This window comes from Rhincodon typus, chromosome 6, assembly GCF_021869965.1.
Source record: "Rhincodon typus isolate 14 chromosome 6, sRhiTyp1.1, whole genome shotgun sequence".
Taxonomy (NCBI): Eukaryota; Metazoa; Chordata; class Chondrichthyes; order Orectolobiformes; family Rhincodontidae; genus Rhincodon; species Rhincodon typus.
The window spans coordinates 39,205,766-39,233,203 of record NC_063337.1 but is presented as its reverse complement, the minus strand read 5'-3'; the positions used below and the strand labels follow the sequence as shown (position 1 = coordinate 39,233,203).

The window sequence follows — 27,438 nt, the reverse complement described above, 5'->3', positions numbered from 1 at the left end:
TACTTATTAATACACTTTTTGATGGCACACAGGCAAATGCTGTTATCTTTACAGCTGTCTAGAGAAACTCCTTTTCATGTTCTACATGGAAGTCGGACATTCTTGGTTTCTTTTTAGATGGTCCAGGTTCACTCATTATTGTTGCTTCACCTTGAAGTTCTTGATGCCATCTGCCACTGGTCACACTGCAGATAGTGCAGGTCATGATTTGGATCTGCGACTCTGGCACATCCAGAATGGTGATGGCTGCTTTCAAGTGCGTCGGCGCAGGAAGTCACTTCTGTGGGTCGTGATGTGTTTCCGGGATATCAGTCAGCATGCTTTATGCAAATATTGTACGTGGGTGCAGTAGTAATCCCCATCATTTTTCTTTGTTGGGCACAGACCTATTAGATAAGCAGCTGAATAAATATGACTGCAGACATATGGAGAACAGCAAAAGAGCAGAAAAGTGGAGATGCTCTTGCAAAGATTCTGCGTGGACATGATGGGCTGAATTGTATACATTTCCAGTGCTGTAATATACTGGCTTCACATATTGCTCCTCGTATATTTCTTATTTATTTACATTGCAGGACAATGCATGTTTTGTAGTGGCAACAACATTCCATCTGAACCAAGCAAACATGATGTACTAAGCTGGCAAAGCCTATTAAAACCAAGTACTGTGCTCTAGCTGCACAGCTTCCCAGAAGTCATACAATGGCATGACAATTGACATACAAGCAGCAAGGGAATGTGGCGGTGGGGTAGTAAAATCAACTGTTACACCATGCAACTTGTTGGAGACCACAGATATACATATAAACTGGCAAAAAAAAAAATCAGATTGGCAGTAGGAACTTGGATGAGAAGCTTAGAGCATTAACAAGATAGTTTCTAAGAACAGCATTTTTGGAACCAACCAGAGAGAACATAACGTTAGACTCGGTGGAAAGGCTTAATGACTTCAGATTTGACGAATGCAGTGAACTGGCATACAAAACTAAGACACTCTTAAAAAGTAGCAGTGACCACAATGAGTGAATTTTACAATGAAGTGAATGTAAAAAATGGGAGTAGGAATAGCAAAGACATAGATGATCACAGCCAACAAAAGATTTCAATCCTGATGTTTGGAAAAGAAACTAACCTTGAATAAAAAGTTGCAAGTCTTGATCATTATGTAAACACATCTCTAAAATAGTTATCAATTCATTTTTTTTAAAATGCCAGCAACTCATTGACCTGGTTACAAATGCCACGTTCAAACAGATAAAGACACTTAAGCCTAGACTTAGTGTATTCTTTGTTTCTAATATCTACTGCAGTCTTCTGCATGTATTTTCTAGCCAGCTGATTATCACCCACCTCTTCACTGCCACGCTTCTCTCCTATCTCCCTCTCCTTTGGTTTTTTTTTTCAAACTCCTCTTCAATTGAGCCTCTCTCCCAATCCCCTGGCCAGCAACTAATTAGTTTAAAGACCTATCTACAACCCAAGTTATAGAATTTGCCAGGACACCACTCCCAGCATGGTTCAAATGAAGTTTGGGACAAAAGATTAGGTCTCAGACTAGTATTTTAAAAACATAAATAAGACAACCATGTGAATATTAAAGTTGAGCTAAATGAACTGGCACACCGGGGATATAGAAACTGGAGCAGATATTTAAGGCAATACTTCAGGATACGCAGGAAAAAAAATCTTTTTCTGTTGTAAACAAAAATTCTAAATCAGGAGTATCCACCATCCACGGTTAACTAAAGTAATTAGAGAAACCATAATAAATTAGGAGAAAGCATTTAACTGCAAAGATGAGCAGGTCAGATGATTGCTCAGGATATACCGAATGGCAGAGAACAACTAAAAGGTTAAATCAGGAAGAAGAAATTAGAGCAAGCTCGTCAGCAATGCAAAAGTAGACAGCATTAGTTTCTACAAGCATTTAAATAGGAAGAGAATGACAATGTGAAGTTAACAGTAGACAAGAAGGAATTGATGGATGAAATGAACAAATATTTTGCTTTCGTTTTTACTATTGAGGATACAAAGAGCATTCTAGTAAAAGCTGTGAACTGAAAAGTGTAACGAAGAGAACAAATTAGTGAAATTACAAATCATGAGGAAAGTAGTGCTTGACAAACTGAAGTAGTTGCTAACTGCTTAGTCTCTGGTCCAAACAGACTTCATCCTAAGGTCTTCAAAGAGACTACTATTGAGGTTGGATGAGAGAAGCAAAGGAAATGTCAGCTAAATTCATAGACGACACCAAGATAGGTAGCAAAGTATGTTGTGGAGACATAAGTTCCAGATGGTTATAGACAGGTTGAGTGAATGGGCAAAAATCTGGTAGATAGGAGTATAATGTCGCAAAACACAAAGTTGCTCACTTTGGTAGGAAAAATAAAAAAATGCAGAATATTACTTAAACTGAGCACAATTGCTGAAGTCCAAAATTCAGGGGGATTTGGGAGTTCTGGTGGATAGTCAATTGTTTGCACACGCAGCACTTAATCAAGAAGGTTAATTGAAAATGAAAGAAAGGAAGTGGTGCTTCATTTATACAGCGTACAGGCAAGCAAGACCATATCTCAAGTGCTGATTGCAGTTTTGGTTGCCTTAATTAAGGATAGATGAAAATGCAGTAGAAACAATTCAGATAAGATTCACTAGGTTGTTACCTCGAATGAACATGTAGGATTAGCAGGGAAATTAACATTTCATGATTGACTTACCTGTTATAATCATACAACCAAAATGTACTCATGGATCAATTATTTTATTTAAGGGGAGAGGAGAAAGATTTAAATAAGGCACGAGGTGCAAATTTTTTTAAACAGAGGGTGGTTCGCGTATGGAATGAACTTCCTGATGAAGTGGTGGATGTGGGTACAATTACAATATTTAAAAGGATATTTGGATAAGTACATGAATAGGAAAGGTTTGGAAGAATATGGGCCAGGAGCAAGCCCGGAGGGGACTAGTTTAGTTTGGGATTATGTTCAGCGTGGACAAGTCTGTTTCCATGCTCTATGACTATGACTCTATTAGCCAATGTACATCTTTGTACTGTACTAACAAGCATCTTGCTTGGCTTCACTTGACAAAAGAAATGCACTATAGGATTGTGAACACACTGAAGACAATAACTCTAAAACAGTAGTGTAGACGGCAAGGCAACCCCTGATCAGATCACTTCCATTTCATGACTGTGAGAATATGTTTAACCTTGAAGATTACAAGACGGGGCGATAGTATCCTGGCTCATTAGCCTCAAAGAAAAATCGTAGTCACAGCTGTATTACTATACTAGTAAGTTGCTTAGCAATGAATCAATTATGTGACTTACACCTAATCTTCTGACAAAATTTAGCCTTTGTTACAAAGTTAACTCAAATACAATGTCTTTAAGTTTGCAATTATACTATCCTTGAGTGATGGATAACTAAAAACTAAAGACTATGTAGTGAAGAATATTTCACTAATTTGACATCCTGTCCTTTGCATTAGTGTTGAATGTGAATAACAAAAACTCTTTCCAAGCATTCAAACATCAGCTAACAGATAACTGTAAGGAAAAGTTAATGCTCAATTGGTAAGTGTCAGATTTAACAAGAAGGTCCCGATTAAACGAACACCAAGAACAGCTCAAGAATCATTGGCCCTGTAAAAAAAGAAAATTTCAAACTATCCTTTTATCTTAGCTAAAAAGTCAAAGTGACAAAACTTAATAAACAGGTTGGACCCATGTATAACTAACAACTTCCAAAAACATTCGGGGGTGCGGGGGGAAGCAACCAGTCAAAGTCAAAATGTAATGATGTAATTGATCATGAGCACGTTGAACAGGCTGCCCTTCTTTCTGCTGGATTTTCACAGGTGAGGGACAATTTGATGAAATGATGCTTCCTCATGAGTGAGTCCAGAACTAGGAAGCAGTTTTTAAAATTAGGGGTCACTCTTTCAGACAGAGATGAGGAGAATTCTTTTTCCTCAGAGGGTTTTGTGGCTATAGAATACTTAGCCTCAAAAAAGGTGATGAGGGCAGTTACTGAATATTTTTAAGAAAAATGCAGATAGATTATTTTTAGGCAAGACAGACCAGGATTACCAGGGGAGATGGAAGTGCAGAATTTGAACACACGTAGATCAACCATGATGTTCTTAAATGGTGGTGCAAATGCAAAAGACTGAATGGTCTACTTCTGCTCCTGTTTCTTTTGTTCACTGTAGTAGTAGTACTGCAGATGACCATTGGACTAAGACTCAATGTTGATTTGAACAATCTTAGATCAGAACTTGCGCCTCCGTTATGCTGAGTCTGTCTTTTTTGGCTGATACAACTTTCTCTTATTTCTTTTCTCATGAAGTTCATTCTTTTCTCATTCAACGCATGTTTATACTTGCCATTTGTCAGGTGAACACAGCTAACCTTCCATCTTCAGCTAAGAATGGGTGCCATAGATGACTGTCTTAGAAATTATGCAAATTTGAAGTCCACTTGAGGAAAATCATCAGATCTGCTAGTTTCTACAGAGAAAAACAAGAATAAATACCGAGTCTCTGGTTTTCTCTCTCCGGATACTGACAGAACTGCTGACTTTCTCCAGTTTATTTTTGTTTCAGATTTCCAGCATCTGCAGCCTTTGTTTATCATACAAGGGAACATGTTACTTTTCCAGTACTGAAAAGATAATGGCTTCTAATTTTTAAATATTTGCAGTCCATTGGCAACTGCCAGTAACACTAACTTTAATCCAAAAGTACAAGTGAAGAAATCATGCTTCAGTCACATTGAATTCTAGGTCAAAATCCGACTGCAGTGTGTTGGTGAAATTTAGGCACCAAGCCTAAGAAAATATATATTGGTCCTTTATACCACTCAATTTAGAACAGAAAAACTAATTTCTCATGAAAGAATCTAGTTCTAAAAAGTGTAACTCCAGCATTTTCTATCTCAATTTCCCAACATCTGCAATATTTTGCTTTTATACCAGACCTGAACATGTTTTTGTCTTTGGCATTAGGAAGAATAAATGCAAAAGGCAACATGTCTAAACATTTAAGTTAGTTGCATCAAAATACTTAAGCAATTAGGAGGCACAAGTGACAATTGATCTGGAACTCTCGATTTCACGTGGAACTTTCACATGGAACATGGAGGTTGTAATCAGTATCTACTTGTGACTTGGGGTGAGAGAGATAGTAGGAACTGCCGATGCTGGAGAATCCGAGATGACAAGGTGTAGAGCTGGATGAACACAGCAGGCCAAGCAGCATCAGAGGAGCAGGAAAGCTGACATTTCGTTGCTTTTCACTAGCTCGCACTTAATTCAGTGGCACAGTGGTTAGCACTGCTGCCTCACAGCGCCAGGGATGCTGGTTCGATTCCAGCCTCGGGCGACTGTCTGTGTGGAGTTTGCACATTCTCCTCGTGTCTGCGTGGATTTCCTCCGGGTGCTCCGGTTTCCTACCACAGTCCAAAGATGTGCAGGCTAGGTGGATTGGCTATGCTAAATTGCCCGTAGTGTTCAGGGAGGTGTAGATTAGGTGGGTTATAGGGGGATGGGTCTGGGTGGGATGCTCTGAAGTTCGGTGTGGACTTATTGGGCCGAAGGGCCTGTTTCCACACTGTAGGGATTCTATGAATTCAATATATAACCTACTAGTTTATAACAAAAAACTATGAAAAAAAATTTACTTCATGAGGACAAGTGGGCAATTTTAGAGTATTTTGTGAAACCAACAAACGAGATGAGAGTTTCACACAGCAAGTACTTAGGATATGGAACGCGTTGCCAGGAAGTGTGTCGGTGGCAAGTTCAATTGAGGCTTTCAACATGGCAATAGATGGTAGTTTAAACAGAAACAGTGCAAAAGCTTGCATGGAAATAGCAGGAGATTGGCACTAAATTAAAACCCTCTGGAACTAGTATGGGCATGATGGACCAAATAGCTTTCTTCTGCACATTAAAAATTCTGATTCCATGTCTCTCAGTGCTTCAAAGAATTTAGGAAAATCTTCCACACAATCTATCAAATGTGATAACTTATTTTTAAAACTATCTTTACAAGGGTCATTTTCAAGAACAACTTTAAATCACACTCCATAGTTTGCCAACATGGAGCAGTACATTGCTTTTGACTAGGTTTGCTAGAGTTTGTCAAAAGTGAATGTCTGCTAACATTAAAAACAATTACCTCAGTCTGTTTCAAATGAGACAACATGCCAGCAAAGGGAAGGAACTTCATGCTATCAACTCTGGCTATGGAAAACATCTTCTTTCCTGCATGTGAGCAACACCTAATTTCTCCCCTCAGCTGAAATGGAATATATACCCATTCGTGGTGACACCACCAACATACAAAACATAATTTCTCTCAACAAAACAAATTTCATCACATTGTGAGACTGTCACTACCAATTATGCATAATGCAATCAATGTACAAAACTATCATGCAACTGTAACATCAGCAGTTTTGATTTACAAATCACTTGCTGTACAAAAAAAGCCACAGTAAAATGCATAAGTGGAGACTTTTGCACTAATATTAAAGAGAATTGGCCAACAATTCTGTTGGGATTAAACTGTTACATAATTACAACAAGGACTAAAAAGTTACTAATTACATCTGACAGTTAAATGTATACCTTCTCTATTTTAATAGAGATTGTGGGGGGAAAAAAAAACCGAACCCCATTTTTAGTTTAATATTTCAGTTAAGCGAACCCTGTAACATTCCCAATATCTTGATCTGACCTGCACATACCTCATTTCTATCTGTTTCCGTTTTTGCAGTTCTTGATTCCTCATTTCTTCTAAGCGTCTCAACTCCTCTTGACGTCTCATCAAATCTACAAAAACAGATTAAAATTAAACGCAGATCTAATTTATGTTCTGCAACAATGATTTCATAGATACTTCTTTTAAGAAGCTGAATATATTCACTAAATTTCCAGTCCAATTTCACCTCATGCAGCACAAATATAATTTCATACACATAGAAATGAGTACTTCCAAGGTAGGTACACAGTTACTAACATAGAAGCAGGTAACCAAGCAGCCCACACAATCCTGTGGATATTCCCCCGCGAAACCGAGATAGATGATCAGGTCATGAGGATTAATTGGCCTTCAATCCAAATTTCTCAAGACCGCTTCCTGAATACTGATTGCCTTCAGTTCCTTCCTCTCACTCAACCCTGTGCCCCCCAACATTTCTGGCATGTTATTTATGTCCTCCTTTGTGAGCACAGAACCAACGCACTATTAATTGCTAAGCTGTACCTTTGCTCCCCATTATAACTTCCCTGTTTCTGGTCGTAAGGGGCCTACATTTGTCTTCACCAAACCATTTTTCTCTTCACATACCTAAGAAACCTGACTGTAAAAGTTTCTAACGCTCCCTGCAAGCTTACTCTTGTACTCTATTTTCCCCTCCTTAAATCAATCTCTTTGTTTTTCCTTGGTGAATTCTAAACTGCTTCCACTCCTCAAGTCTGTTGTTTTTCTCTGGCCAATTTGGATGCCACTTCCTTGGGTCTAATACAAGGGAAATTAAAGATGGTAAGTCATGGTTTGGCCACCATTCCTGTCTCACTTCTGTGCCAGACAGGAATGAACAACTGTTGCATTTCACCCATGCACTCTGAATATTAGCTATTGTCTTTCCACCATCATCCCTTTAAGTAACATTCCCCAATTTATAATAGTCAACCGATGCCTCATTCCATCAAAATTTCCTCTATTTGGATCCAAGACCCTAGTCTCAAAATCAACTACGTCATTCTCTAACTTAAAGAATTGTATCATATTATGGTCAATCATCCTCAAGGGGTTTTACACAACTAGATTGCTGATTATTCCTTTTGTATAATACAACACTCAGGCTAGGATGGCCTCTCCTCTGGTTGGTTCCTCACTGTGTTGGTCAAAAAGTAAAAACAATCTGCATATGCTCCAGGAATTCCTCTTGGGTATTGTTACTAATTTGATTTGGCCAATCTATATGAAGATAAAAACGACCCACAATTACAGATGTTACTTTATTGCACGAGCCTATAATTTCCTGTCTAATGCAATTCCCAACATGACTCCTAAAGATCAGGTTTCTATATACAACCCGAACTAATCTTTTTCGCCCCTTGGTGCTTTTAAACTCTACCCATACTATTTCCACATCATTGTACCTAATATTCTTCCTCACTATTGTAATAATTTTCTCTTTCACAGCAACGTAACTCCATCTTTTCACTTGTCCATCTGTCCATTCTAAATATTCCTGAATAGTCCTTGGATGTTCAGTTCCCATCCTTAATCATCCTGCAGTCATGTCTCCATAATCCTGACTATATCATTACAGCTTTCATTATTTGCGCAATTAATTCATTCACTTTATTGCAAATGCTCCACACTAAGGCACAAAGCCTTAAGGCTTTCAGAAGAAGGGTTCCAACCCAAAACGTCAGCTTTCCATCTCCTCTGATGCTACCTGGCCTGCTGTGTTCCTCCAGCTCCACGTTGTTTTATCTAAGCCTTAAGGCTTGTCTTTTTAATATTACTTGTCCTGTTCTCATTACTTTTCACACTGGACCTGCTTGATCCAGGCCTGTAATTTCTATGCCTGTTTTTCTCATTCCCTTTGTGTCATTCTTCTTGTCCTTGATTCCCCTTCTTCAGACTCCTTGCATAGGTTCTCACCCCGCTGCTAGCAGGTTAAAACCCCACAACCCCTACTACCTTAGCGAGTAGACCCCCTAGGACATTAGTCCTGGTCCTGCCCAATGTACTTGTCCCACGTCCTCTTGAACTGATCCTCAATGCCCCAGGCATCTGAAACTCTTCCCCTCACACCATCTCTTCAGTCATGCATTCAGCTGATCATCCTGCTATTTCTACCCTGACTAGCACTGAGCAATGGCAGTAATGCAGACAGCACCACCTTTAAGGTTCTGTCAACTTGCTTCTCAACTCTCTATATTCTGCTTCTGGGATCTCAACCTTATTTAACTGGTGTAACTCGTACTAATGTGTACTACAACCATTGGCCGTTCACCCACCCCCTCCAGAATGTCCTGTGTCACAGACACCTTTGACCTTTGTAGTGGAGTGACTAAAGTAGTATCTGCTAATTTTGCCAACTCTACATTGGGCAGTTGGGGGTCATCAATTGAAACTCTTGCATGAAAAAAAGGGTTGACACAGACATATGCTATCGCTGCGCTTTGGACTTAAAACTGTGTGGAGTTTACATATTCTCCATGCGTCTGGGTGGGTTTCCTCCAGGTGCCTCAGTTTCCTCCCACAGTCCAAAGATTTGCAGGTTAGGTGGACTGGCCATGCTAAATTACCCATAGTGTCCCAGGATGTGTAAGTTAGGTGGATCATTCACAGGGAATTCAGGGTTAAAAGGAATAGGGTAGAGGTTGGGTCTGGGTGGGATGCTCTTCAGAGGGTTGGTGTGGACTTAATGGGGCAAACAGCCTGCTTCCACCCTGCAGGGATTCTATTCTAAATATAGTCCAGATGGACTTACTTACTAATTTATAAAAAAAGTTAGGGAGATAGCAGTTTGAGTTTAGATCATAAAAGCAAAAAGTTGATTTCATTGAAACATTAAGACTTGAAAAAGCCTCGACACGGTTGAGAGGTTCTTTCCTCTGGCTGTGAAATCTCGAACGTGGGCACATTCTTTGGACACAGACTTTTCGTTTAGGATTGAGATTCATAAATATTTTATTTAAAAGGGCTGTGAATGTTTTGAATTCTTAACACCAGAGAGTTGATGAAGCTCCAGAGGCTGAGACAGACAGGCATCACAAGAAATCAAGGGACATGGGTGCAGGTAGGAAGTGGCGTTAAGGCCAGTGTTTGGTGTAATGTACAGCATGTGACTTAATTATATTTAATACCATTTATTTCTAAAATTTGAAGCTTTGAATTTTGTTTTGATGAAATCCTGAAGAGGTTATTTAAAGTTGAGTATGGTTAAACTCCAGGAAGAGCCATCAGATCTTCCAGACTAGGAGGTAAGTTAAATTAAACCTATCGAGTGTTAAAGAAACAGACTTACCCTTTGGTTTAAGTACTATACAAACAGGTGTCTTTGGGATCTGTAATAGTTTTGTTTTGGGTGATTAATATTTCAGTATGTGTTTCAAAATCTAAACTAACCTATTTGTATATAACAACACATTTTATTTTCAATGCTATGGTCCAATGACCTTCTGTTCATTGTTAAAAGTTTGCTACATTGCATGCTCGTGTGTTTCAGTGCAAACGCCTCGTCGAAACCAAAACGTGATCAATCAAGCCATATTTCAGTCAGAGATCTGACGTTTTCAGTCATAAATCATTTAGGATCATAACATTAGACAGGATTGAAATGAAAGGTGGAGCAGGCTCAACTAGTCTTTTGGGCTATTCCCCCTATTTTTATTATGTATAACACACTGCAATTACAAATGATGTATAAGGCTGATTATGGTTGAAAGTTCAGCAACCTACCTTGTCTCATGAGCATAAGCTGATGCTCATGGCGAGCAGCTTCCATTTCTGCTTCGAGTTTCTGCTTTGCTTCCCGGATGTTCCTGTCAACTTGCTCACGCTGTTGCTTTTCCATTTCATCAAGGGCCTTCCACCGAGATGCATATTCAAACTCAAATGTTCCAGGCTGAGCAAAACGTGGTGGCTGCTCTCTTTCCCTAATTCAATAAGAACATACATTAAAGGATAAATATGGAGATATTTATAGTGATATAGTGATAACGGTGGTGAATTTGTAATTCAGAGCCCAGACTAATGTTCTGGGTTTGAATTCCTTACATGCAGACAATGAAATTTGAATTTAAAAAAAAAGTTAGTCCAATGGCAATCATGTAACCATTGTTAAATTGCTGTAAACACCCATAACATCATTAGCTTAAGTGACTGCCCGTACCTGCATTTAAAAGTACATGCAGCTTTAACCAAGACATGGATCATCACAGACTGCCTGTGCATTATTTCAAATCTGAATAGTGTATGGAAATGATCTCAATATAGAACACATTCGATGAGCTGAATGGCCTACTTCTGCTCCTGTACTTTAATTTTTTTTTTAAAATCACAGAATCCCCAGTGTGGAAACAGGCCATTCACCCAACAAGCCCACAGCGTCCCTCCGAAGAGCATCCCCCTCAGACCCAGTCCCCTATGCCTACATTTCCCTACCTAATCTTCACATCCCTGAACACTACAGGCAATTTAGCATGGCCAATCCACCCAACCTGCACATCTTTGAACTGTGGGAGGAAACTGGAGCACCCGGAGGAAACCCACACAGACATGGGGAGAATGTGCAAACTCCACACAGACAGTCGCCTGCAGGTGGAATTGAACCTGGGTCCCTGGTGCTGTGAGGCAGCAGTGCTAACCACTGAGCCAGCATGCCACCCCCGTCTTATGGCTATTCTCAAATGCACCAGTATCTTCATCAAGCCCTTCAAAAAAAAAAACAACTGCCATTAATGCACAAGGTGGAGGCGGAGAAGCTTTTAACATCAATCCTGCAATCTAGATTTCACTTCACAGTGTAAGAGCTTTTATTTTTCTCTATGTGAACACAGTGTGAAGTGGCACGGTGACTCAGTGGTCAGCACTGCTGCCTCAATTCCAGCCTTGGGCGACTGTGTGGAGTTTGCACATTCTCCCAGTATTTGCATGCGTTTCCTCTGGGTGTTCCAATTTCCTCTCACAGTCCAAAGACATGCTGGTCAGGTGGAGTGACCCTGCTAAACTGCCCAAAGTGTCCAGGGATGCGTAGGTCAGGTGGATTAGCCACGCGAAATTCAGGGTTACAGTCAAAGTATCGGGGAAGAGTGGTGGTGGTGGTCTGGACGGGATGCTCTTCAGAGGGGCAGTGTGCCCATAGATAGGCCGAATGACCTGCTTCCACATTGTAGGGATTCCAAGATTCTTATGTTTGTGTGGACAATCTTTCACATTTCTACATATTCCAGCATGTACATACTCCAATAGCTATTTCTAAGAAGTAAATAATGGCTAAATGACTACTCAGATGAAACTAACTCCTTATTTTCTGATTTATTTAATTCTGTGCTATCAGGCTTCAGCGACGCCTCCCTAGATGAACTGAATCCTTCATAAGGAGTAACAAGACAACGTAGTCATAAAATGTCAAGGTAATCACCTTTGGATAGTATTATAGAATCATACAGTACTAGAAGAGACTCTTCGACGCATCAAGTTGCACCAACGAAACTACTCTAAATCTAGATTGTGACAGTAGTCCATTAATGTGTTCTGGACTGTCCTTAGTGAATGTGATCAATATATCTTTGATCGGAGCAGTTGACTTTCAAGTCAAATACCAAAATTGAAAATGTTTGCTGCTCAAAATTATGGAGCAGCTTCCAGCATCAAATTTCAAATATTAGTCTTGTAACGCATTCCTAGCATCACATTAGCACTTTTTTATTCTCAGCCCTAGACAGAAAATGCTAAGCTCCATGAAACAGTAATGTTTTCCTTCAACAGAAGGACAAAAATAATGGCTTCTCATATGATCTGGAAACATGGAAAATTATGCAAGATCATCTGTGTTGAACAGAAATATACCACTCAAATGAATGCAAATCCCAATGATGATACGTAGGTATGATTTCTTTTGCACCCAGCAAATAAACCAAGACCTGAAACATTTACTTGTGGTATTGTGTGTTCTTTTGTAGTAGTTTTTCAGGAAGCCCATCTTCATCATCAAACTGCTCCATGGGCTCCACAATAACAGGACGAGGAGAGCTGGAAAGATAAATGTTATAGTTGAAAAGGCTAATCATCATTAAATATTATATTAAATAGAATAACCATGTTCTTCAACAACTTGCATGAAACAACGCATATTTTTAGAAGGATTCAACTACAAGGAATCCTACATTCAAACAGTTGGTAGACTATAGGTATTGTATACACTGGCCTACGTTAATGCTGTTGACCATGTACGAAAAATGCCCGCACTGTTTCTATGCTAGTGAAACGTGCTTATAAAAGGGAGCAAGTGTGTTGAAAAACGGTAAAACTAAAAGACAAAGTCCTAAAAATGTACAATTTACAGATAACAGCAAGACAAACTTAAGAGTTATACTAATCTACTGCTTTTTTTTTTAAACAGTGTTTCTATAGCGGGTTCTGCAATCTAAAGATCCTTTCACCAGCTTGAATGCTAATTCAGCAGTATCTATTCGTTTCTCAGGAAACCGGGAAATTCATAGTAAACATAGTTATCTATAGAAGTCACATTTCTTTAAAAACCATGAAATTCTCTTACTTTATCGCCTGGGTCGTCATATTGGAAGTCCTATGGGAAACAATATTGGTTTGCTGTCAGGTAATAATCATATATACTCTGAATGTGATTGTGGTTAACTTCATAGTATTTTTACTATACAGAAACAGGCCAAACAGGTTTAAAATCAGTGTTTATGCTCTAAACCAGCCTCTTTACCTTCTCTCACCATGTTAATGCATCCTTCCATTCTTTTACAAACATACAAATTAGGAGGAGTAGGCTATTCAGCCTGCTCCACTCCTCAGTAAAATCCCGGCTAATTGGATTGTAATCTCATTCACGTTCCCATCTATCCATGATGACCTTTCAACTTCTTGCTTATCAAGAATCTATCATCCTTCCCACCATCATTTCAGGGGAAGTGTGACTCAACTTGGAGGAAGAAATTTCACTTTGTCTCAAATAGACGGGCCCCAGTTCTACATTCTGCCATGAGAACAAACATCCAACCCATCAGGACACATCAGGGTTAAGTACCACTTACCTGTTCTATACTCCAGAGACAATCCTAGTCTGACCTTGCCTCACAACCTGCCCATTCTAGACACTAATCTGGCAAATCTTCTCTGAAATGCCTCAAACACACTCACATCTACCCTTATATAAGCAGACAAATTGTATACACAATATTCCAAGTGTGGACTCACCAGTTCGCTTTATAATTGAAGGATAACCTCCCTACTTTTGTATTTAACTCCCTACCCAATAGACAATCATGCTGTTAGCTTTCCTAATTAGTTGTTGTACCTGCATTCTAACCATATGGGATTAATGCATGAGGACATCCAGATCCATCCACATTTCAGAGCTCTTGATGTTTAGATAATAAAGCTTTTTCATTATTCCTGCCAAAATAGACTTCACATTTCCTAACATTATACACCATTTGCAATGTATTTTCCCATTCATTTAACCTATCCATCTTTTCATACTTGTGACCCCTTCATAAACCTACCTTAATACCTTTTACCGTTGTCATAATTGTTGATGACACATCTTCCACCCCTTCATCCAAATAATTTACATAAATTGCCAATAGGTGAGGTCCAAGCACCGAAGCCTGTGGCACAACACTAACAACATATTTCCAACTGAAAATGACTCATTTGTGGTTAACAAGAAATATAATGTAAGCACACCAACTTCTATCCTTGCCAATATGCTACTGCCTACAATGTAAGTTTTTATTTGATGTGGCACCTTTATCAAATACCTTTTGGAAATCTGAGTACAGTACATCCATCCATCTTCCCTTTATCCAGAGCACCTCCTTTCCTCAAAGAGCTCCAAACAGATTAGTCAAACATTGTCCTTTCATAAAACCACCTTCCTGATTACCTTGAACTTACTTAAGTGTTCTGCTATAATCTACTCTAACATTTTAACCTATGACAGATGTTAAGCTAACTGGCTTAACTGACTTTCTCTCCTATGTACTGGTTTCCCCCTTAAACACATTCATGCTATTCACCTCAAATCAAGTCACGTGCTTATAACCAAACATATAAGCAAACTACCATAATTAGAAAAAAAGCGAATATTTGAACATGAAAGCAAGACACATTTGGCACCAAGAATGCACCCAACACAACAGCATGTTGACAAAGTTTCCATGGTAAATAATTTTGAGATAGCATCCAACAAACAGACTCCACAACTAATTTATTCCAGACAAGCTTCCCTTAACGAGTATAATTGTTAAATATTGTGATTTTGTTGAAATAATTCACAAAATACCTTGTCAATTCACATGATATTCAATTTATACATAGTCATATGGTTTAGTGGCTATTGTCCAATTTTTATTATGATGCAAGGAGAAGATTAAGCTGGAGGTTGTTATTTATGCACAATCATAACTGCAACACTTCTTGCCAATCGTGTTTTTTTGACTTGTTAGAAATGAAATGTTTTTAAAAAAATACACAAGAATTCCTCATATACTGTACCTCAATGTTTATATTCAGTACAGGGTAATGTGATGTTTACCAATCCACACACCAAATTGCCCACAAAGATAATATGTTATCACTATGTGTTCATGGGATGTGGGCATCACAGACTAAGCTAGTACTTATCACCCGTCCCCAATTGGCTTTTAGTAGGTAGTATAGTCCACGTGGTGTATAGTCATGCATAGTGTTCTCAGGCAGGGAGTTCCAAGATTTTGACCCAGTCTCTGAAGGACTGGCAATATAGTTCCAAGTCAGGCTTAGAGGAGAAACTGAAGGTGGGGGTATTTCAACACACCCACTGCCCTCATTCTTACAGGTGGTACAGGTCACAGGATTAGAGGTGCTATCCAAGGATACATAAAACAAAATCTAAACCTTATTCTCTAACAAAAAAAAATAAATTCCACTGCAGAGATCATGGAAATTCCTACGTGTCTGAAGGGCATACGTAACTTTGGAAAATAAATAACCAACAGTTCTAGGCAACTCAAACTAAATTATGGGATTGCACTTTTAAAGTGTATTAAAAAAATCAAGTAGCAGTTACGAACTAACATGAACCTGAAGTCTCATACTTTCCAATCAGCTAAAAAGGAAGAATTAAATTTATTTTTTTTAGAAAAAGAAATTGAAATTACACCCATCTTTGAATTAAAGAAATGCACCTGTCCCACACACAATTTAGCCAGAATTCAAGACCACCAGAAAGTGAAGAAAAAGACTTACGATGTTAATAGAAATGCTCCATCTGAGCATCTTTCCAAAGCCTTGCGAGCAGCAGGCTTTGCTGCAAATTCCACATAACCTTTTCCGGTAGGCTTCCCACGGTCATCAACAACAACTATTGCTCTTTCTACTGGACCAAATTGAGAAAAAGCCTGCTCTAGTAGCTCATTGGAAACCACTGGTGAAAGATTCCTCACAGTCAAAGCTGCTCCATGAGTGGCAAAACGAATACGTAGAGGTCGATTCCTCAGCATTGTGCTGTCAAGTTCAGCTTTTGCTATTTCAGCCAATGTTCTAGTTTCCTGCATGGAAAAGCATTTAACATTTCAAACTGGATAGAAATTTTGAACGTAAAATTTCCGTCTTAAAATTTCAGTATTCAGAAAACATTATTCAGACGAAAACAGTTGTAACAGAACTTCAACTGCAATCTCAACAATTTCATTATAGTCTTAGATATTCAAGGCCGAGATATACAGATACCTTTTTTTAAAAAAAAAATCAAGGTTTATACAGCTATGGCAGAAAAAGTGGAGTCGGGGATCATCAGATCAGGCATGGTCTCACTGAATAGTACTGGATTCAATGGGCCAGCTGGCCTACTCCTGCTCCTACATCTTATGACCTTGATAATTCAAGAACAAAACATTTAAAAACAACTTCAGAGCACTGAGTTAAAAAAAAGTTGTAAGAGAAACCTCATGAAAAGTATAAAAATCACCATTGTTATACAAGCCTAATTAATCTACTCAGTAGCTCTCAGAAGATGACAAATAAAGCATTTTATAGTTGACTACACAACATTTGTACAACTACTTCCAGCACCTTGTACAAAACTGAAGCAGCAGATAGAAATGACCACTGGGGATATTGGACTCAGTTAAAGCCATAAGATCAAGGCCTGGCCTATACATCATATTACCCAACCCCACAAAACCACGTTCACCATGACTTCTGTCAATAAACCAAATGCTCAATACATTCTGTTGAAATGAACTAATTTGCTGCACAAGGACTCCCAAATTGGGAGCAAATACGACCAAGAGTTTGTCATCAATATCCACACCAAATAGCTGTGAGAAACTGTGTCACTTTAATGCATTCAATTTTCCAGCTTTAATTTTTCTTGCAAAGACGTTGCAAAGTGGACATAAGGAGACAACTAGAGAATATGTATAGGTGATGTGAGTGGCAAATGAAATATAATGTGGGAAAATGTTAATTTGCACATTTCAGCAGGATGAATATCTAAATGGTGACGGAATGCAAAGTGCCAAAATGAAGAGGGTTCAGGTTGTCTGTGTGAATTGCAAAAGGTTACAATGCAGATAAAGCAAGTAATTAAGAAAGCTATTAGAACATTACAATTAATCGCGAGAGAAACTGAACACAAAAGTAGGAAGAGATAAAAAGGTGTAGAGCTGGATGAACACAGCAGGCCAAGCAGCATCAGAGGAGCAGGAAAGCTGATGTTTCGGGTCGAGACCCTTCTCTCGACCCCATTTTCTCCCCCTTGGTCCAGGAACTCCCCATCTACGTCCGTGACACCATCCACGCCCTCCACACCCTCCAAAACGTCCAATTCCCTGGTCCCCAATACCTCATCTTTACCATGGATGTCCAGTCCCTATACACCTGCATTCCCCATACAGATGGCCTAAAGGCCCTCCGCTTCTTCCTGTCCCGCAGGTCCAACCAGTCCCCCTCCACTGGCACCCTCATCCGCTTAGCCGAACTCGTCCTCACCCTCAACAACTTCTCTTTCAATTCCTTCCACTTCCTACAGACAAAGGGGGTGGCCATGGGTACCCGCATGGGCCCAAGCTATCCCTGCCTCTTTGTAGGATATGTGGAACAATCCCTCTTCCAAAGCTACACTGGCTCTATCCCCCGCCTCTTCCTCCGTTACATTGATGACTGTATCGGTGCCGCCTCGTGCTCCCACGAGGAGCTCGAACAGTTCATCCACTTCACCAACACCTTCCACCCCAACCTTAAGTTTACCTGGACCATCTCTGATACCTCTCTCTCCTTCCTGGATCTCTCTGTCTCCATCTCTGGCATCCACCTGGAAACCGATATCCATTTCAAGCCTACCGACTCCCACAGCTACCTAGAATACACCTCCTTTCACCCACCTTCCTGCAAAAAGGCCATCCCCTATTCCCAATTGCTTCGCCTCCGCTGCATCTGCATCCCAGATGTCCTCGTTTTTCAAGGACCGCAACTTCTCCTCCACAGTGGTCGAAAATACCCTCAACCGTGTCTCTCGCATTTCCCGCAACTCATCCCTCACACCCCCTACCCGCAATAACAACCAAAACAGAATCCCCCTCGTCCTCATGTACCACCTCACCAACCTCCAAATCCAACGCATCATCCTCCGACACTTCCGCCATCTGTAATCTGACCCCACTACCAAAGACATCTTTCCCTCCCCACCCTTATCTGCTTTCCAGAGGGACCACTCTCTCCGTGACTCCCTTGTCTGCTCCACACTCCCCTCCAGCCCCACCACCCCTGACACTTTTCCCTGCAACCAAAGCAAGTGCTACACCTGCCCCTACACCTCCCCTCCTCATCCCCATCTCAGGCCCTAAGAAGAACTTCCACATCAAACAGATGTTCACCTGCACATCTGCTAATGTGGTATACTGTATCTGCTGTTCCCGTTGTGGCCTCCTCTACATCGGGGAAACCAAGCGGAGGCTTGGGGACCGCTTTGCGGAACACCTACGCTCGGTTCGCAACAAACAACTACACCTCCCAGTCGCGAACCGTTTCAACTCCCCCTCCCACTCCTTGGACAACATGTCCATCCTGGGCCTCCTGCATTGCCACAATGATGCCACCCGAAAGCTGCAGGAACAGCATCTCATATTCCGCTTGGGAACCCTGCAGCCCAAGGGTATCAATGTGGACTTCACGCTTCAAAATCTCCCCTCCCCCGACCGCATCCCAAAACCAGCCCAGCTCATCCCCGCCTCCCTAACCATTCCTCCCACCTCAAACCCCACCCCCATCTCCTACCTGCTAGCCTCATCCAGCCTCCTTAGCCTGTCCGTCCTCCCTGGACTGACCTAGGTCCTCCCTGGACCGACCTAGCCCCTCCCTAACACCCCACCTAATTCACCTTTACTGGCTCCAACCCCACCTCTGACCTGTCTGTCTCCTCTCCACTTATCTTCTCCTTTATCCATCTTCTACTCGCCTCCCCCTCTCTCCCTATTTACTTCAGAATCCCGTTCCCCTCCCCCATTTCTGAAGAAGGGTCTCGACCTGAAACATCAGCTTTCCTGCTCCTCTGATGTTGCTTGGCCTGCTGTATTCATCCAGCTCTACACCTTGGTATCACAAAAGTAGGAAGTTATGCGTCATTTATACAGGGCGGTAGTGAAACTGCACCTGGAGTATTGGGCACACTATTGGACTCCTTATTTAAATGATATTAAATCAGATTTACAAGCTTAGCATCTGCAATGAGAAGGTCCCCTTCCAAGTCTTGGAGAGGTTAGGATTGTGTCTGCTGGAGTTTAGATGGAGAATGACTATGAGGTGACTACATTGAAACATAAGATCTCGAGAGGCTTTCAAAGGATAGACGTGGTAAGGATGTTTTCTTTCATAGAAGAACATATAACTAGGGGTCCGTGTTCATATTTTTAAAAATTAAATCAGGGACTACACATTAAGAGTTTAGGCAAACATTTTCGGAGGATGCATGTGTCTTTGGAACACTTCCTGAAAAGATGGTGGAGTAGAGCACTTGAATATTTTTACATTCATGAAGCATTTCATCTTGCATTCAATCAGGGCTAGAACACAACAAAAGTCAGTCTTAATAGAGAATAAATTGACAATTAACTGTTCCTGCTGTGTCTCCATGCCAATACAGCCCAATTAGTACCCAACTCACTTGGTGTTGAATTTGAGGAGCAGCACACCAAATCTGCTCTGGCTGACTCCAGGTAAGTGCAAGACAAAACGTTTTGACTTGCTGTCTCCTTTTAGCAATGGTTAAGTTTGAAATTATTTTAAACTTGTGATGACTGATTACCAGCCCGGCTTTACAGGGAACAGTTTCTCTACATATGCTCCAATCACCTTTATTAATTCTGCTGTTACCCTTCTCTCTGCTACAGCCAACTAATATCTCCCTAATCCCTGGTATTATCTTGTAAACCTCCTCTGAATTGCTCCAATACCTCATGAAATGGGCCCAGACAGGTGGTCAAAATTTATGTCGAAATCTAGCTCGAGATCAGTAACCCTTTTTATATAAACCAAGTGAGAGATCAAGACCTTAGTCAAAATGAAGGCACAAGATTCCATTGTTTTGAAAAACAATGGACTTAAGTGTAAAGTCAGTATAGTGATGCAATCTAATATCACCTGAAAATAAATAATCAAATGTGGGAAACAAACATTGTGCTACAACACCCCTGAACCCAAAGTACAGCAAATAGCAAATAGATGGATCCTCAACAGCCTCCAGATGCTAATGACATAAGGCGTCATCAAACCTCACTGAACTATGCAAGCTAGCCCAATTACTAGTCTTTCTCAGACCATACTTTTAAAATCTCTCTAAAGCCATGGAATGCCTCAATAATCGCTCATGTCTGGCAGTCCACTTTCCTTTTCCAAGATAATGCCCTCCTGAATTCTTGAAAAGTGAAATTATTGCTTAGAGGTTTTCAACTCTCACTTTAGTGTGCGCTAAACTGGTAAGGTCACAGAGTTTCTGAGCTCCCACAGCTCCCAAGACTTGTCTAGAGTCCTTACAACACTTAGCTGCCGACTAAATCCTAGATTATCACTGTGTTCTAAAAGAACAGAGATATCGATGGCGTTATTCCTCAATGATCTCCCAACTGCACAATTTCAGTTACATTCAGTTTCCTTTCAGCACTCCAACTAAACAGTTCTGTTCTGCAATAAGTTTGCCCCTGTCTTGGTCCGTCTCCTTCTCCAACTGCCTACAATCTTTCAACTGCTGACTCTTGAACTGTTAAGTGAAAAAAATGAAAACCCCTCAAAAACAGCCCCATCCCGATTGTTAAGCATAATCAAAACTAGCAAACGCCTCATAATTAATTGAGTGAAAGCTAAATGTCAACGTTCAGAGCGTGCTGACTACAAGACAAATTGCACACAAGCAGTAATGGTTTTCCACACTGCACTCCTAAAAGTACTGTCCAGAGTTGCACACAACACTAAGGCCTAATTAGTCAGTGTTATGATACAAAGACAGGCAGCCAAATCAAATTAGCCTTCCTATTCCCGTATTTGCAACACAGTAAAATTAAAATAATGACCATCAAAATTTACCCCAATGGATTCTAACTTAACTTTTTGAATAACCAGCACCAGATTGTGAATAAATCAGAAACCAAGTTTATATCCAAAACAAAGCATTAACAATTAATACTGTAACTTCAAAGTTAAACAGAATAATTTTGTTAATGTTGATGATTTAAACCCAATTTGCTTTTGATTCTAGCTGCCACTCTCACGAAAACTGGCAAACAGGTGCAGTTAAGGGATAAATCCAAAGGGAAATGAGAGTTGAAACTGGCCAAATCACATAAGCCATCTTCATGATCCATATACTCATAGGCAGATAGATTTTTTTTTGGTTCGTGAAGACACCGACACATGCAAATAGCCTCCAGTAGGCTCCAGGAATACTCATATTTATCTGAGGTTATTCTCTGAACCTTCAATAAGCTGAAAATGATAATCAGGAAGCAATCAAACCTCCAACCTATAGCGCTCAAAACCACAAACCTCCTAATTTAAACACAGTTCAAACTTTGGTTTGTCCTTGTTAGACTAGTTGTCTCCCTATGAGGCCCCAGTTAACATTCAACATCTGCTAACTAGGAACATAATGCACCTATGTAACTAAAACATCTAGAATGTTAAATGCATAAAGAATCAACCTGCAATTAACTTCCAGGCTTGGTATCCAATCAATCAGTTAGTTTTTTTTTAAAAAAATGCTGCTGTGCACACAGCCCGAAAGTCACCTTCAGCTCACAAAACCAAACCAAAATTGATTTTAAATAAAGAAGTTCTCAACAACAATTTATTATGAATATCAAATCAAGGAAGTCAATGAGCCTGTTTACAAAGCCATAATATCCCACAGCCATTTTTAACTTCCTTGTCTAATTTGCCCTTCAAAAATTTACTGTTTAGACCACTGCATCAAGACACAGACCACTCCTCTATTATTCACACTAATTTATGTCTGTCATGATAGCATCTCTCCAACTCAGGACATCCAAGATGCCTACCCCTTCAAGACTGATCACAGCCTGTACAGACCAACAGGCTGTTCCACACCAGAACAGACTGCTCATCCTCAGACACTCCTTATTACACACTTCGGTCTTCTCACTCAGCCTTACTAAGTTAAACATCTTGCTGTCAGCCCGGATATTCAGGCAAACATTCTCATTAGAATCTGTGAAATCATACAATAGTAGCATAGAGAAAAGTAGGCAAAGACAAATGGCTCCTGAACACAGAGTGTAGGAACTGCTGATGGTGGAGTCTGAGATAACAAGATGTGGAGCTGGATGAACACAGCAGGCCAGGCAGCATTAGAGGAGCAGGAAAGCTGACCTTTCAGGTCTGGATCCTCCTTCAGAAATGGGGGAGCGGAAGAGGGCTCTGAAATAAATAGAGAGGGGGGAAGGCGACGATAGAAGGTGGATAGAAGATGGACAGGTCAAGGAGGCAGGGATGAAACCAGTACAGATGAGTGTAGGGAGTTGGGACAGGGGTTGGTCTGTGAGGAGGGAGGGGCGGGTAGGTGGGAGGGAAGACAGACAGGTCAAGGAGGCAGGGATGAGGGGGGCTGGTCTTGGGAGGAGGTTGGGCTGGGGAGATTTTGAAGCTTGTCAAGTCCATATTGAGACCATTGAGTTGCAGGGTTCCCAGGCGAAATATGAGGTGCTGTTCCTCCAGCCTTCAGGTGGCAGCGTTGTGGCACTGGAGGCGGCCCAGGATGGTAATGTCGTCCAAGGAGTGGATGGGGGAATTGAAGTGGTTTGCAACTGGGAGGTGTTGTCATTTGTCACGAACCGAGCGTAGGCGCTCCACAAAGCGGTCTCCAAGCTTCTGCTTGGTTTCCCTGATGTACAGGAGGCCACGTTGGGAACAGCGGATACAGTATACCATATTAGCGGATGTGCAGGTGAACATCTGTTTAATGTGGAAGGTCTTCTTGGGGTCTGGGATGGAGGTGAAGGCGAAGGTGTAGGGGCAGGTGTAGCACTTCCTGTGGCTGCAGGAAAAAGTGCCACGGGTGGTGGGGCTAGTGGGGAGCGTGCAGCGGACGAGGGAGTCGCGGAGAGAGCGGTCCCTCCAGAAGGCAGATAATGGTGGGGAGGGAAATATATCCTTGGTAATGGGGTTATATTACAGGTGGCAGAGTGGCGGAGAATGATGCGTTGAATCCGGAGGTTGATGGGGTGATATGTGAGGACAAGAGGAATTCTGTCTTTGTTGTTATTGTGGGGAGGGGGTGTGAGGGATGAGGTGCGGGAAATGCGAGAGATGCGTTTTCAACCACTGCGGAGGGGAAATTGCGGTCCTTGAAAAACGAGGACATCTGGGATGTCCGGGAGTGGAATGCCTCACCTTGGGAGCAGATGCGACAGAGGTGAAGGAATTGGGAATAGGGGATAGCATCCTCGCAGGAAGGTGGGTGAGAGGAGGTGTATTCTAGGTAGCTGTGGGAGTCAGTGGGCTTGAAATAGATATCAGTTTCCAGGTGGTGACCAGAGACTGAGACAGAGCGGTCCAGGAAGGACAGAGAGGTATCAGAGATGGTCCAGGTGAACTTAAGGTTGGGGTGGAAGGTGTTAGTAAAGTGGATGACCTGTTCGAGCTCCTTGTGGGAGCACAAGGCGGTGCCGATACAGTCATCGATGTAACGGAGGAAGAGGTGGGTAATGGTGCCAGTGCAGCTGTGGAAGAAGGACTGTTCTACTTATTCTACAAAGAGGCAGGTATAGCTTGGGCCAACGCGGGTACCCATGGCCACCCGTTTCGTCTGTAGGAAGTGAGAGGAGTTGAAGGAGAAGTTGTTAAAGGTAAGGACGAGTTCGGTTAGGCAGATAAGGGTGTCGGTGGAGGGGGACTGGTCGGGCCTGCGGGAGGGGAAGAAGCGGAGGGATTTTAGGCCATCTGCATGGGGAATGCAAGTATATAGGGACCGGACGTCCATGGTGAAGATGAGGTGTTGAGGGCCAGAGAATCGGAAGTTTTGGAGGAGATGGAGGGCATGGGTGGTGTCACGGACATAGGTGGGGAGTTCCTGGACCGGGGGGAGAAAATGGAGTCAAGATAAGCAGAGATAAGTTCGGTGGGGCAGGAGCAGGAGCAGGCAGAGACAATGGGTCGACCAGGGCAGTCGGGTTTATGGATTTTGGAAAGGAGATAGAAACGGGCGGTGCGGGGTTGGGGAATGATGAGGGTGGAGGCTGTGGGTGGGAGGTCACCTGAGGTGATGAGGTTATGGATGGTCTGGGAGATGATGTTTTGGTGGTCAGGGGTGGGGTCATGATACAGGGGGCGGTAGGAAGAGGTGTCAGAGAGTTGGTGCCTGGCCTTGGTGATGCAGAGGTCAGTGCGCCAGACCACAACTGCGCTTTCCTTATCCGTGGGTTTTATAGTGAGGTTAGGGTTAGAGCGCAGGGCTGCACGATCTGTGGGGAGAGGTTGGAGTGGGTGAGGGGGGGTGGAGAGGTTGAGACGATTGATGTCACGACATTACAAGCTTCAAAGTCTCCCCACCCCCGACCTCATCCAGAGACCAGCTCCTCTCGTCCCCGCCTCTTTGACCTGTCCATCTTTTCTCCCACCTATCCGCTCCTCCCACCTCACTGACCAACCCCCACTTCCTACTTACACTCACCTGTACTGGCTTCATCCCCGCCTCCTTGACCTGTCCATTTTCTCTCCACCTTTCTGCTCATCTATCCACCTTCTATCATCGCTCCCCCCCCCCCTCTATTTATTTCAGAGCCCCCTTCCCCTCCCCCATTCCTGAAGAAGGGTCTAGACCTGAAACGTCAGCTTTCCTGCTCCTCTGATGCTGCCTGGCCTTCTGTGTTCATCCAGCTCCACATCTTGTTATCTTTGGCTCCTGAACACAGGTCTGACTTGAAAGCAGTGTAACTGATGTAATTGTGCATACCCTAGCAGAAAGCAAAACCAAAATATCCAGGAACAGTAAGATTGATTTTTAAAAAAAAATCTCTGCTGATAGGATCCAAGGCATTGGCAATGTCTACAAAGGCAATGTGAAGAGACCTCTCTCATTCAGGACGCATCTCCTGCGATTGCCAAAGTGAGAAAATCACCTCAACTGTCATCTATCAGGACAAAAGTTGCAATGTCTCAGGGTAGATGCATGATCTTATGGACTGCAATCTTTTTCGAGCAATACATTGAAAGACATTCCCATAATACTCAACAAGGAAAGCTCCAACCATCTTTCCACCTGTATGGAAGTTTCAGAGATAATCACCTCTGGCCCAGCTTCATGGGAGCAAATTTGGTTGCCACTGGGCCTGTTACACTTAATTCCTTCATACATCCTCCCAGATTCCAGGTGATGTCCAGTTGCAGAGTTTCAACCAGTATTACATAGCACAATACATAATGGCAGTGTGGCATACTGTGTGCCTGGCTTTTAATAGACAGCTCACTTATTTTTCCTTCCGAAAAAAGGACTCCGTGTGCTAATATGTCTATACAATGTCGTAAACTCTTCCTGGAGGTTTGTTCCCTTTAGATTCGCAAGCCACACACAAATTATTTGGTTTGCTATAAATGTTTGCTTCATAACTTTGTGTGTTACAATTTCAAATAAACTAATACAATCAAGGGTCAGCAGTAGGACAATGAGCCCCCAAACTTACTCATGCCTGGTCTGATTGCAACCTTAAATCCGCATTCCCTCCATACCTCTTATCTGCCTAATCCGGATATAAAGTCAATCTCCGATGAGCAGTTGTTTGTAAACCATCACTACCCCGACATTAGACAGTTTGCTGAAACTCAATTATGGCAGCTGAGAGCTTCTAGGCTTCATTTGCTGGGAACTTGCTTATAGATCACAGGGGCATTCCCTCACAGTGCATTAACAGACTCCACCAGTCAAATAAGCACACCAATCGGCAAACTATTCTCCCATACAGTGTAATTTATAGATGACATTGTGCAGATGATCTGACTTTGATCCTTCACAATCACCTACACTGTTGGCATCTAAAACAGCCTGATCCAAAGATATGGAGAAAGTGCAAAAGTGAAAGAAATTATAAGTGTTAATGATGGCTATCTTTTGTTTGGTGTGATATATAGTTTCTTTAGCTAATGCTGATCTTGCTGGACACCAGGGAGTGATCAATATCACAGTTAGTGGGTACATGTAGTGAAAACCTAGCTGGTGTCTGTGGCATGGTTTTAGATGTTTCCAGGCCACGTTGTGACATTACATTATTTGTTACTAGCTGTGAACAACAGAGTCCATGATAACAGCATTGTTCCAGCAATTTAGAATCATGGAATCCCTAGTGTGGAAGCAGGTCATTTGGGCCATCGAGTCCACACCGACCCTCCAAAGAACATCCCAACCACCCTCAACCCTACCATCTCTCTGTAACCCTGCATTTCTCACGGCTAATCCAATTTGCTTGCACTTCCTAGGACACTTGGCAATTTAGCATGTCCAATCCAGCTAACCTGCACACCTTTGGGCTGTGGGAGGAAACCCATGCAGACATGGGGAGAAAGTGCAAACTACACACAGTCACTCCGGGAGTGGAATCAAATCCAGGTCTCTGGAACTATGGAGCAGCAGTGCTAATCACTGTGCCACCGTGTCCATTTCAGACCAACTTCTGTCCATTTTAATTTATTTTGTTGATTCCCAAATATGCACTTTGGCAAAGCTGCAAAATCAGCACTAAACCTTACACTAAAGTCCTCAGAAGATACAGTAACTTGGTCATTAACAGAATCCCCAGCACCAAGTATCTCATAGAATCAATCCTTGATGCCTGGGTGGAGGCGAGTGACAGAACAGACTAAGTAGGTCCATACTTGTCATCAAGACAAAAATAAGAAACAGCCTTCTGCAGGAGTTAAGCCCGAGATCATTTTTGTTGACTTTTCCAATTTGGGGCATTACCAATTTGCCCACAAAGATAACTTTAAGCTCCAATTACCTACAGTAGGACAGCACCAAATGCATTGGAGGCCAGCCCATCTTGACGTGCATAGTTGTCATCGAGTGAGACATTCAGTAGAACTGGCTCCTGGGAGGGAGAGATGGTGTTATAGAGGTGTCACTGGGCCCCAGAATAATGTTCTGGGCATATGGTAAAATTTGAATGCCAT

General features: G+C 41.8%; 1 protein-coding gene across 5 annotated transcripts in view; it reads right to left on the bottom strand.

The window, feature by feature from the left end:
* Positions 1–27,438, bottom strand: part of pspc1 (paraspeckle component 1) — a 110,004-nt gene that overhangs the window by 80,077 nt on the left and 2,489 nt on the right. For 3 of the 5 annotated variants that reach the window (XR_007262332.1, XM_048598355.1, XM_048598354.1), the window contains exons 2-6: positions 16,015–16,316; positions 13,313–13,342; positions 12,691–12,786; positions 10,492–10,688; positions 6,755–6,839 (exon numbers count right to left, since the gene is read on the bottom strand). Coding sequence is in view for 3 of the 5 variants with exons in the window: in XM_048598355.1 (XP_048454312.1) it covers positions 6,755–6,839; positions 10,492–10,688; positions 12,691–12,786; positions 13,313–13,342; positions 16,015–16,316 (710 nt within the window). In the remaining 2 variants the exon portion in view is untranslated. The remainder of the gene's footprint in view (positions 1–6,754; positions 6,840–10,491; positions 10,689–12,690; positions 12,787–13,312; positions 13,343–16,014; positions 16,317–27,438) is intronic. The other 2 variants (XR_007262333.1, XM_020535183.2) reach the window with 1 other exon arrangement.